The sequence below is a fragment of the Zalophus californianus genome, chromosome 1, assembly GCF_009762305.2.
Source record: "Zalophus californianus isolate mZalCal1 chromosome 1, mZalCal1.pri.v2, whole genome shotgun sequence".
NCBI classification, from domain to species: Eukaryota; Metazoa; Chordata; class Mammalia; order Carnivora; family Otariidae; genus Zalophus; species Zalophus californianus.
This window is the reverse complement of record NC_045595.1, coordinates 57,877,185-57,890,577: the sequence shown is the minus strand read 5'-3', so window position 1 is coordinate 57,890,577 and position 13,393 is coordinate 57,877,185. Positions and strand designations below refer to the sequence as shown.

Here is a 13,393-nt window from a genome sequence, read left to right as displayed (position 1 = left end):
GTGATGGTGGTCAAAGGCTACAAACTTTCAGTTATAAGATGAGTAAGTTCTGAAAATGCATAGCATGGTGACTGTAGTTAACGATACTGTATTGTATACTTGAACTTTGCTTTAGTGTTTTCACCACACACATGCGCACACACACAAAGGTAACTAGGTGAAGTCATGATGTGTTAATTAGCGTGATTCTGGTATTCATTTCACAATGTATATCTTAAACATATACAATTTTTGTCAATCAACCCCAGTAAAGCTGAAAAAAGTAAATATTCGCTTTCATACCTAATTTTGTACTTGTGATTTTGTAATATTTTCCTTAAAGAGGACCACCAAATTTGTATAAGATTTAGGTCCCACTTATTGGTCTCATCAATAAGCTGTAAAAATACAGTGATACCATGATGTCCTCCATTCAACAGCTTAGTAGTTATGAGCACAGGTCTTAAGGACCACATATCTGGTGCATATTCTGGTTCTGCCACTTCTAACTGTATGCTGTAGGCACAGCATTTAATTGCTGTAAGTTTTTCCTAACCTGTAAAACTGGAATAACAATAGTACCTGCTCACAGGCTTATTACATGGATGATATAACATAATGCCTCAAATGCAGCCAGCACATTAAGCATAGTACACCATAAACATAGTACACAGTAAGCATAGTACACAGCAGACATAGAATGAGTATCAGTCTTACTATTTTATGGTGTTTGGGGAGTGAAAATTCTTTCAGAAAATGAAGGTGAAAAAAGACATTTTTAGAGAAACAAAATCTGGTAGACCTCCTCTAACATACATACTTCAGGTGCAGGAAAAGTATCTTAGATGAAATGTCTAAGATGCAAGAAATAATGAAGAGCAATGAAAGTGTAAAAGTGTAAATGTGTAAAAAAGGTTAATTCTAAATGAACATTTACTGTATAAAACAATAATGATAATATCTTGCAGAGCGAAAAGATATATAGAATTAAAATGCACATCAACAGTAGCTAATAAATTAGGAGGGAGGTAAATATAATTAAACTATTCTAAAGCCCTCCAAGAAGAGGGTCAAGTATTGATTATGTTTAGGTCTTGATAAGTTAAGTATGCATGTTTTACTTTTTAGGATAAGCACCAAAAAAAATAGAAACAGGGTTTATAACTTCTAAATGAGTAAAGTAAAGCAAATGGAATGATAAAAAAAAAATGCTCAGCCAATCCAAAAGATGGCATTAAAGGAGGAAAGAAAGAACAAGTAAGACAAAGACAATCCACAAATGAGGTGGTAGATATAAACCAAAATATATCAGTAATTGCATTAAATGTAAATGGACTAAATGCTCCAATTAAAAGACAAAGTTCATTAGAATAGTTCTTAAAATCCTACCTTTTAGAATTTATAATATCAGGCGCCTGGGTGGCTCAGTCGTTAAGCGTCTGCCTTCGGCTCAGGTCATGATCCCAGGGTCCTGGGATCGAGCCCCGCATCGGGTTCCCCGCTCCGCGGGAAGCCTGCTTCTCCCTCTCCCACTCCCCCTGCTTGTGTTCCCTCTCTCACTGTGTCTCTCACTGTCGGATAAATAAAATCTTTAAAAAAAAAAAAAAAAAAGAATTTATAATATCAGTCAAAAGAATGGAACTTATTCTAGAGTACAAGGATCACTCATAATGATAAATTTATAAATGGTAAAATTTATATGTACTTAATAACAGACTCAAAATGTGTAGACTAAAAATTGACGGTACTAAAAGGAGAAACAGACAAATCCACAATCTTAGTGGGATATTTTAACACAGTTCTCTCAGTAACTGGAAGAATAAGCCCACAAAAATCCATAAATACATAGAAGGGTTGGCTAACATGACTTAGTGAATGCATATGGAACACTACACCAAAAACTACAAAATAACCATCCTTTACAAGCACGCATGGGCCATTTTCAAAAATTGACTTTAATATGCAAGGACTGGGCACTTATGCATACATTATCTCCTTTGATCATCATAAAATTGTGAAATAGTCAACTAGGCTGGAAATCTTCCATTTGCCCCTCCAGACTCACTCTGCCCCATTCTCTATCATGCTCTGTGTCCTGTGAAGTTGACAAATACTGTGTGTATTCACAGACACCCTTCTCCTCTAGCTTCTGGTTGAGTCCATCTGGTGGGAGGCAAGAGCAGAGATTGTTGGGTGAAAGGAGAGTAGAGTCAGGGCACTTATTATCGCTGCCCCTTCCCTGTGGGGTTGCTGAGGATGGATGTTCCATCTTCCCTGCCTAAGTCTCCTCCTTCCAGGCTGCACTCTTTAACAGCTGCCCTTTCCAAGGCAAGTACCCATTTTTCCCCTTGCTGCCTCTCAGGTCTAGGGGTGGTAATGGCCCTTGCTGTTCTTAGTGGGTCTTCCCGAACCCTTCCCACACCTTTCCAAAAGTTCCTTCAATCAATTCTCTTCAAATCACCCACTTAGGGTGAGCCATTTGTTTCCTGCAAGAACCCTGGCTGAGTATTAGCATCCCTGTCTGCCTTTAAGGAAACATAAGTTTGGGGAGGTCAGCAACTCACACAAGGTCACAAGCTGTATCTCCCCCTAGGTGTAGAAATAAGGACAATTTCATCCCTAGCTCCCAACATTAATAAATTATTAAATTTAGACAATGGTATGCGCTGTTAACATATCAATTATTCAAATAATTTTTGAATGTGAGTTGTAATATGGCCTTTTTTAGTTTCTTAAATGTTAGGGGCACTGTGTCCTCCATTTAAAGTATGTTTATTCCGTTGTTTGTTCATTACTTTTTGGTGCTTGGTGCCTTTTAGAGGAAGTTGTTCAATAGAGTGAAGATGACCTCTGAATTTCGTACCCCCATGATATTTTGTCTTCCTACTTTGCTATTTTTCAGACCGACATGAGGTTATCTCCAAAGAAATATTGGAGCTGGACCCATGGGAAAACCAATGGAATGTTGTAGCCATCAATGTCCTCATGCATGACAGTTATGATGTCTGCCTGGTGGCCAGGATGAACCCCCGAGACCTCATCCCCCCGCCTTCAGATCTGGTGGAAGAAGGCAATGAGCACTGAGGTCAGTGTTTGCGGTAAGACCTCCTGCTGTGTCTGCACAGGAAGCATTAGGAATGGAGAGAGCCCCCAGGCACCAGCCAGTCACCCTGGTTATTGTGTGTTACATGCATAGCGGCCCATGTGCAAAGCAGTGTGTGCTGGATGCTGTGATAGGGAGTGTGCAGAGTCTGCGCTCAAGGACCCCCAGTTGGCTAGGATGGACAAGACATTACAAGGTCAAGAAGCACAGGAAGACCACAGGGTGAGTGCCATAGGAATCAAGGGATACAGGGACCTCACACTGCTGGGGACTCAAGGAGAGCATTGCCAAGGAGCAGACCTTTTACTGGGGCCTCAGACGGTGAAGAAGCAATCCCATGGGTGCAGCTCATGGGGACATCACAGAAACAGCTGACCAGAGCTGGGTCAGATTGCCTGGGCCATAGGCTCTGCTACTAAGGCTGGAAAAGGAGATTGTAGATAAGTGACCAACACCTGGAAAAGCAAGGACTTTGGACCTGGTCTCTGAGCAGGGGAATCATCTCAAAATCTTGTGATGTTAAAGGAAGACTTCTCTCTGCGCTCTGTTCCAGTTTCAGTCTTACAGAGACTTTCTATTCTCGTGTAGAGACTTTCTATTCTCTTCTACTACAGCGACATTGCCCAAAATGGGGCTAGTGGTGGACCACAAGTTCCTACCAGCCCAGGCACTCAAGCCCAACCACAGTGAGGAAAGAAACTCCACCCTCAGCCAGGTCTGTGTCAGGGACAGATATGGGGAGCTCTGCTGCCCTGGCCCACTCTGGGGTGTCCTGGACTAGACTTATCCAAGCTGCCCTCCAGCACACATGACCTTCTGCACGTTGGCACTGAGCAGGCTCTGGTGTGGAGGAGAGAGCAAACACATCGCTTTGGCTGCCTGCTCTCTTACCTAGCTTTTGCAGTATCTTCCCCAAGACTGCCAGTAGGGATGAAGCTGCCTGCTTCAGCCCACAGTTGAGCATAATCAGAAAACAGCCACTCCCAGAATACACTTTAGGGGTGACATTTAAACAACACATGGGGAATCCATCTATTTTATTTGCCATCCATACTTCTGGAAGCACAGTGGATTCAAAGAGTGCATTTTGGTAGCTGTTCCTCGATAATTTCTCCGGAGTTTCCCCTTGCACAGGGCTCCTTTTTAAACAGGAGTGGTCAGTAAATTCCCTAGAACCTTCCCAGAGGGAGACAATGCTAGATTGAGACAGCTCTTGTCTAGTGCCGAGCTGTGTGACCGTGATGACGGTCAGCCTATGTTCCCAGGTTCCAGCTGCTAAACCAGGCAGAAGAGGCAGGTCCAGTGAGAAACCTGCTTCTGCCAACATGACAGGGGTCCACTTAGACCCAGCACAGGTTGTCCCCAAATAGGCCAGACTCTAGGAGGGCAGGAGCCACACCTGTCACTTGGCGGTGGCACCACTTTGAACCTGCATTGAGCAAAGTGTACTTTTAGGCAGTTATGCATGCATCCATTCCCTAGTGTTTATACAGAGGGTTTTAAGAACATTTCTTGCATGAGTTGAAATGAGCTGATCCTTCTCCCTGGTGGAGGCTCATAACCTGTGGGGTTTTTTTCTTGCCGCAAAGGCAGAGCAGTTCCTCTGAGTGGGCTGTGCTGGTGTGGGCAGCCGTGGTTGCGGAGAGCCCCCCCTCCCCCGGCAGCTCTGTTTCCCTGACTTCCTCTTAACAGAACCACTGCGCCTGTTCCACCCACAAGCACATACTAGAAGCTGCCACACTTCCCTGCATCAAGGAGGGAAGCACACTTGTCAGTGTGTCATGATACATCTTGTCGATGCATTGGGTTCGAGATCTAGGCTCTAGTGCCAGGCTTGCTACTTTGCTAGCTGTGTGATCTCTTGGGCAACATAACCTTTCCAAAGCCTTATTTTCCCCATATGCAGAAAGGGGAGAAAAATCATTTTTAGGGTTGGTATGAGGACTGAGTGAGAAAGTGCTGAGCAAAGTGCCTGTCAGATACTAAAACAATAAACAGCCTTCAGCTGCCATTATTTCTAGAATCATTATCATTGTAATCCGCATTTCCCAAAGCATAGTGCCCACAATGACCCAGTACTTGAGTGGACTCTTGTGGGATGGTAGGGGAGCTATGCCTTCATGTGAGATGGTTTTTCATTTCCCAGACTCACACTCAGCTCCTCCAGATGGTGTGCAAATAAATAAGCAAGCTTCGCTTTTAGTATCCAATTGAAGCCCTGGGTGCTTCTTGTCTGACTTTCATATTTGTTACTAAACACAAGACACCTCTACCCTCCTGTTGTCAGAGATTGTCAGGGATTCCACTTTGAATTCCTCCCGCTCCTGTTTTCACCTCAAGTGAAGGTTGTCTCTTCATAAGTGAGGGGACATGCATGTCATGGAGTACTCTTAGAAAACTTTGACTCTTTGCTAGTTCTTATCTTTGTGAAGCAGGATTTCTGCACACTGAGCACAGAACACAGTAGGGAAACGATCTGGATGCCGAGGCTGGCGAGAGATGGCAGCCATCAGCACATCCGGGTTCTGCTTGCGCCCACTAAGAAAGCGCCACTGTTCTCGCTGATTGACTTTATAATGAGCAGATGCTTTCAGTTTGAACTTGCAAAATAAAAATTTACTAATGAAAGATCGCCTTTGTTGTTTTTCATATTGCAATTCAATGTAGATTTCTCTTGAAGAAGGGGTTCCTGTGCTCAGGAAGTACTGAGCAATCCCAAGGAGGGCAGGGAGGACTGATTCGCCGGAAAATCATAGGAGCAAGCAAGGTCCAGCGGCCAGGGCATGTGAGGGGGCGGGGGGGGGGGGGGGGGGGGCGGAGGTGTCCCCATTGTCGGGATGGTTAAAGCACAGGAGGGTGTCAGGAAAAGGAGATGAGGCCAATCACAAAAGACTTCAAACGCCACACCAAAGAGTGGGTCTCTTCCTCGGCACCCGGGTTTCAGGCAAGGAGGTCCTACGGGAACATCCCTCCACCGCGCAGTGTGGACAGACAGGGTAAGAGCAGGCATGCGTCCCTGTCACTGAAGCCGAGCTAACCTGGCAGCAGGGAGTTTAGAACAGCAAGTCCGTTGTACAGAAATGGAGTGTGTCTGGCCAATTCAGAGAGGAGGGAGATGCTGGGGTCTTTATGACAGGACAATGGCCAGTCAGCCAAAACCAAACACCAGAAAATCTTCTAAGGGGTCATGACTCTCCACCAGTGACCCTGAAAGACAGCTACCACCCAGATGGCTTCAGCCATTCACACCAGGCCCAGCTGGGGATCACCAAGACAGAGGAGAGGCTTTGGGATATAGCCAAGTTGCCCCACTTCTTTGCCAACCCTAGCAGCCCCAGCTGGTCCCCATCCCTGTTTGCAGTCACAAGGAGGCAGTCCCAGCTCATCAGGAAATCCTGCCTGAACTGTCGTGGAAGCCACTCCTTGCACCATGGCTATTGTAACAGGCCATATGGCAGTTTCCACCCAGGGGACATGGAGGGAAATCTCTGGAGGGACTTGTGGAAGGGTTTTCTCTGCCGAGTTTTTCCAAGGCTGCATGCCCCTGGAGCTGCAGCCACTGCCCTGTGGTGATGAGGAAGCAGACAGAGACCACTGTGGTTGGTCCACAGAGGGGACAGGTTGGGGACATGGAAAGATCCAGGTCCTGGGTACCACCCTGGAGCCACTGAATGACCCAGCCACGGGACTCTGTGCTCCATGCCACTTGTTATGATAAAGGTTCCCAAGTGGTCAGGCCTCCTTGAGTTACGTGCAGCCCAAGATTTCCATACTCCAACCTTCGCCCTTCACAGCCACTTTCTCCGGGGCTGACATCGGACACGCTAGCCAAAGGGGAGGACACAAACCATCCCGGTGAGTCACTGGGATGTCTGGTGATGAGGTATCTTCATTCATCACAGTGAGGTAAGTTCTGCATGCCGGGCCGATGGTTCCTGGGCTACCTCTCTTGTATTTGCCTCTCAAAACTTCCACATTTTTATTTACTACTAATCTCACCCACCACCTGTCTCGGTGAGTAAAACGTCACTGGGGCACGGTCACACTGCTTTCCCACGGCAGCAGCAGAACCCAGGGGTTGTCATGGAGACCTCTGCCCCGCAAAGCCTAGAATATTTATGATCTGGCCCTTCACAGAAAAGGCTTGCCAGCTTCCAGCACATTCCATCAAATTTTCTTGAACAAAAATACTGAGCTAAGGGAATATATAAATTCTCAAGGAAAATAAATACCTATTCCTTTGTTTTTATATCTAAATCATGGTTCTGTTCCATTCTGCTTTCACTCAACAATATAGCTGAAAAAGAGTGTTCCATACACTTTCTTTTTACCAGCCGTATAGTGCGCCATCCTAGATTTGTCATAATTTCTCTAACAAATCACCAAGGGATGGGGATTTCAGCTGTTTCCTCCAGCTGTTATTTGAATAGTCGAAGAACCTGGTCTTTCTCACTCTTCTGAGCCTCTGAGCTATGATGCAGGGCCCTGCCCTCAATGAGTTCACGTTCTGGAGGAGGGAAGAAGGCAAACATGGTGAAGTGACATCTTATGAGAGGTTAGGGTCTACACCCACAACAGGAAAAGTGTAGTGTAGTTCAGGGAATCCCTGCATTTGTTTCTATCACTGCCAGAACAAACAACCACAAATTTAGTGGCTCGATACAATACAAAGCTGTGATCTCATGCTTCCATAGTCTGGAAGTCTGAAATGGACATCAGTGAGCCAAGATCAGGTGTCCCAGGACTGCGTTCCTTTGGGAGGTGAGGCTCGAGGGTCAAATCCACATCCTTGCCTTTTTCAGTCTCCAGAGGCCATTGGCATGTCTTGGCTTGCAGTCCCTTCCTCCATCTTCAAAGCCAAGGATTGCATCTGCTCTGCCTGCCCCAATCGCCTCCTCTGTCTCCCACTTCTGATCCCTCCCCATTTCTGGTGGTATCCAGGTATCCCGCCCAGGTATCCAGGATCATCTTCCCATCTTTTTTTTTTTTTTTTTTTTTTTAATGAGAGATAGAGAGCACGAGAGGGAAGAGGGTCAGAGGGAGAAGCAGACTCCCTACTGAGCAGGGAGCCCGATGCGGGACTTGATCCTGGGACTCCAGGATCATGACCTGAGCCGAAGGCAGTCGCTTAACCAACTGAGCCACCCAGGCGCCCCTCATCTTCCCATCTTAAGGTCAGCTAGCTGGCAGCTTAATTCCCCTTTGCCACGAGACATTTGCTATGCAAGGTTTCCAAGGATTAGGATGTACACATTTGGGGGAAACCATTATTCTGCCTGCCACACTACCTAATGCCTAACATACCCGTGGAATATGTCTGTGCACAACCTGTACAGGATTTCACAGGCACACCAAAGGTTTGGGGCCCCAGGGTTAACAAGGCCAGTGTAAATGCAGATGTGTGGCCATGAGAGCTGTGGTCTCCGAGACCTCTGGGACATCCCTATGGGGGTTGGGGAGGAACCGTGACAAGGAAAGACCCTCCTTGCCTGCACGATTATTTCCACTCTGCTTTAACACGAAGCCTCTGATACAAGCCATAAGGCTCGAAGAAGTATAGTAACCACTAAACACAAGCCATAACCTAAGTTAAATGCATCTCTGGTACAAGCAGAGTGACCCAAACTGCAGGGGAGGCCCAGGGAAGAGGACTCCTGGCTTTAGGGGGTCCTGGGGGCTCACAGGGCAGGAGACCCTCAGGCTTGAGTTCGCTGGAGGGACAAAAAGGAAGGGGCAGCCTGGGCAGAGGACCCAGCATGGGAAAAGGCCCAGTGTGTTCTGGATACAGAGAGCAGTTCTGTGCCAACAGTATGCGGACTGGTGGCTAGAGAGGCAGACTGGGCCAGGCTGGGAAGGACCCTGGGTGTGGATGCATGGAAGCCAGCATGGGATTTTATAAAGATCATTTTGATGGCCATACCTCAGGATGGACAGGAATAGGCCACCTGATAGAAGGCTGTTGGCAGAGTCCAGGAAAGAGGCCAACGAAGGTGGAACAGTGGGAATGAGGAGGCAGACCCCACCTTGTTCAAGGATTGACTGCACGGCATAAATGAGTAGAAATTTAATTATAGTGTACCACTTGGGTCTGAAATGAATGATTTTTTAAAAGACAATTGACTGTTTCAAGAAATGGGCAGAAGACATGAACAGACATTTTTCCAAAGAAGACATCCAAACGACCAACAGATACATGAAAAAATGCTCAACATCGGGGCGCCTGGGTGGCTCAGTCGGTTAAGCATCTGCCTTCAGCTCAGGTCATGATCCAAGAGTCCTGGGATCGAGCCCCGCATCGGGCTCCCTGCTGAGCGGGGGGCCTGCTTCCCCCTCTCCCTCTGCAGCTCTCTCTAATAAATGAATAAAATCTTAAAAATAAATAAAAATAAATTTTAAAAATGCTCAGTATCACTTGGCATCAGGGAAATACAAATCAAAACCATGATGAGATACCATCTCACACCAGTGAATGGCTAAAATTAACAAGTCAGGAAACGACAGATGTTGGCGGGGATGTGGAGTAAGGGGAACCCTCCTACACTGTTGGTGGGAATGCAAGCTGGTGCAGCCTCTCTGGAAAGCAGTATGGAGGTTCCTCAAACAGTTGAAAATAGAGCTACCCTATGACCCAGAAATTGCACTACTAGGTATTTATCCAAAGGATACAAACATAGTGATTTGAAGGGGCACCCGTACCCCAATGTTTATAGCAGCAATGTCCACAAGAGCCAAACTATGGAAAGAGCCCGGATGTCCATCGACAGATGAATGGATAGAGAAGATGTGGTTTATATACACAATGGAATATTACTCAGCGATCAGAAAGAATGAAATCTTGTCATTTGCAACAATGTGTATGGAACTAGAGGGTATTATACTAAGTGAAATAAGTCAGTCAGAGAAACACAAATATATGATTTCACTCATATGTAGAATCTAAGAAACAAAACAGATGAACATAGGGGAACAGAAGGAAAAATAAAATAAAACAAAATCAGAGAGGGAGACAAACTATAAGAGACTCTTAACTCAAGGGAACAAACTGCGGGTTGTTGGGGGGCTGGGGAGATGGGGTAACTGGGTGATGGGCATTAAGGAGGGCACTTGATGTAGTGAGCACTGAGTGTTATATGTAACTGATGAATCACTAAACTCTACCTCTGAAACTAAACAAAATAATAAATAATAAATAAAGAAACAAATGAAATAATAAAAGACAATTGACTGTTTAAAGTAAAACTGATGACAGTTATTGTGGAATTTATCACATATGCAGAAGTAAATTATGTAAAAACAACAGAGCAAAAGATAGGAACTGAGAAATAAAGTGTATGCTGTTAGGAGGGTTTTGTGCTGGGGCGCCTGGGTGGCTCAGATGGTTAAGCCTCTGCCTTCAGCTCAGGTCATGATCTCCAGGTCCTGGGATCGAGCCCCAAATTGGGCTCCCAGCTCAGTGGGGAGTCTGCTTCTCCCTCTTCCTCTGCTTGTGCTCTCTCTCTCTGTGTCTCTCTCTCAAATAAATTAACAAATCTTTAAATTAAAAAAAAAGAGGGTTTTGTGCTATATAGGAAGAGGTATAATATTATCTGAAAGTAGAATGCAGGAAGTTGACGGTGCATATTGTAAACCCTAGAGCAAATGCAACAAAATAAAAAGGTACAGCTAACAATAGTGATGATTAAAGGGAATACCGTTGCTAGTGCAAAGGAGACAGGAAAAGAAGGAAAAGACACAAAGAACAGAAGCCACATCGAAAACGAAGAGCATGATGGGAGATGTAATCACAAACATATGGATACCTACACTAAATAGAAATAAGCTAGACACTCAAAAATTCAGAGATTATCAGACTGGTAGATAAAAAAAAGCAAGATTTATCTTGAAATAGAAGAGGCCGGCAAACTCTAAAAAGATGTTAGGAAGATCTCATCTAATCAGGGCGTCTAACTTCTGCAGGGTATTCCCAGCAGCACCGGCTGACACAAACATAATGAAAGCCACACCTATCATTTTAAATGACCTAATGGCTTCATTAAACAAAGTAAAAGGAAATGGGTGAAATGCATTTCAATAATACAATTTTGTCTAACTCAATATATCCAAAATATTGTCATTTCAACACATAACCAATATAAAAGAATATTAATGGGATATTTGACTTTTTTTTTTTACTAAGTCTCCAAAATCCAGTGTACATTTTACTCCCACTGCACATCTCAGTTAGGACAAGCCACAGCGCAAGTGCTCAATACCTTCTGTCCTTCCCCTCCTGACAGCCACTCGCACTGTCCCCAAGTCTCCAAAAAACAATGCAACAGAGACATGCTCACCTGTGTCTACTCCAGGGCCACTGTGAGCACTCAGGTCCTCCCCACCCCCACCCTCTGGGACATCAGGAGGCACGGCGGGCTCACGCTAGCTTCCCCCGCCTCTGCCAGCTCCCTCGCAGTGCAGTGCGGCTGCACAGTCCCACGTGCCGCAGACACAAGGCTTTCTGGGACTCCACCCCTCCAGCACTACCCCTACCCGCACCGGCCTTTCTAATGTTCACCCATATGGTGAGATGATACCTCCTTGTTATTTTGATTTTAATTTCTCTAATTACTAATGAGTTTGGGCTGAGCTACTTTTAAAAGAATTTCTCCCACCTAATGGGCACCAGTAACAGATTAGCTAAATAAATGACGTTGACCACTCAATGGAGGACTGCAGAGTTGTTAAAAAGAAGGAAGTGTGTGTGTACCAACTGAGACAGATCATTAAGTGGGGAAACAGGGTGCGGTGCAGAGCAGAGTGGTGTCCTGACACCGGTGTTAACAGACAGCTGTGCACGTACAGAATGTCCCCCACCCATTAACAGCGGTCATCTTTGCAGGGGTTGGATAATAAGGCGTTTTGCACTTATTCTGCTCAAGTGGTTTGCGATCATTGTGTGAACAACTTTCAGTTAGAAAAAAAGAGAAATTAAGGCACCTAGCTGGCTGAGTCAGTGGAGCATGCAACTCTTGACCTCAGGGTCATGAGTTTAAACCCCATGTTGGGCTTAGAGATTACTGGAAAAAAAGAAAAGAAAAAGAAAGAAAGAGAGAAGGGGGGGGGAACCAGCACACATACTCTCTAATAGCCACCCAGCCCCACCAAAAAAAGGTTTCTGTCTCAAAAGCAGACCCACCCAAGGACTGCCCTCCTGGCCTCTCTCACTGTCCATTCCCGGGTGCAAGTAGCTGGGTACCAAAGAAGCAGAGCCTTCGGGGCCACCAGTTCCCACCCCAGCCCCCACACCCTGGCTGTGTGGCCTTGGGCACCTCACCTCCCCTCTCCCATCCCTCATGTCCTTATCTAGACAGTAGAACTAATAATTCCTACCTCATTTGCAGGGCTTTGGAGAATTGAATGAGGTGATGTGCTATCTCCTCTGGGGGGAGGGGAAACATTTCCTAACATGGGGGCGTATTCTTGTGGGTTTTCTCTACCATGGCTCCCCAGGGCCACATCTGGCACCACCTACTCTGTGTGACCTGAAACCGCTGCGTGCCTCAGTTTCCCCATCCACAAAAAGAAAGGTGAGAACAGCATCCGTCTCAAGATAGTTGTGAAGGGCAGACGCATTTAGAGCTGTGAAGAGACCAGTCTTCCCTTGCTCTGATTTCTCCAGCTCCCCGACAGTACCAAGATTTCTCCATTCTTGCAACACATTTGCTGAGTATCTACTATGGCCCAGACAGTGCTCAGGGACCTCCTCTCTCAGTCTCTCCAGAATGCTTAGGGGACGTAGAAAGTTAAGCAAAAGGAAAAAATTAAATAAGAATAAGGGCATTATTAATCCCAGAGAAAATAACACCATTAGTAAGAGAGGAAAGGTAGCCAGAGCTCAGCATAGGTTCAGCTATGACTGGTGTTTACATCAGTTCACTGTAACGCAGGGCCTGAGCCAGAGTTCATAACTGGAACAGGAGGAGGAGAGGAGGGCATGGCTGTGGGGCGACGACAGGGACGAGAGACCCTCAACGAGCAGGTGCCCTCTGCTCCCATGCCCAGGCTTCTCCATTACTGCAGGATGCCCGAATCACTGAAGAACTCGGTGGGCAGGACCCGGTTCTCAGGAGGTAATGGGCCCACAGGTTTGGGTGCATCTGAACCAGCGAAACTCAGAGCTGGCCTAGACATGCCACAAGCCCAACCTCTCATCCACCAGAAGGGGGACCCCAGGCCCAAGCCAGGAGGAACTTGGGCAAGGCCACACCAGGAGCTAGTTGCAGAACCAGGCACAACCCAGAGAGCTGAACCCTGTCCCCTCCTCACTCACTCATG

At 46.1% G+C, this 13,393-nt stretch overlaps 1 protein-coding gene across 2 annotated transcripts in view; it reads left to right on the top strand.

The window, feature by feature from the left end:
- KBTBD12 (kelch repeat and BTB domain containing 12) overlaps window positions 1-5,682 on the top strand; it is a 73,593-nt gene extending 67,911 nt beyond the window's left edge. For both annotated transcript variants that reach the window (XM_027581732.2, XM_027581733.2), the window contains one exon: window positions 2,882-5,682. In XM_027581732.2, the coding sequence (XP_027437533.1) occupies window positions 2,882-3,063 (182 nt within the window). In that variant the 3' untranslated portion in view covers window positions 3,064-5,682. The remainder of the gene's footprint in view (window positions 1-2,881) is intronic.
- The last annotated feature ends 7,711 nt before the right edge of the window (window positions 5,683-13,393 follow it).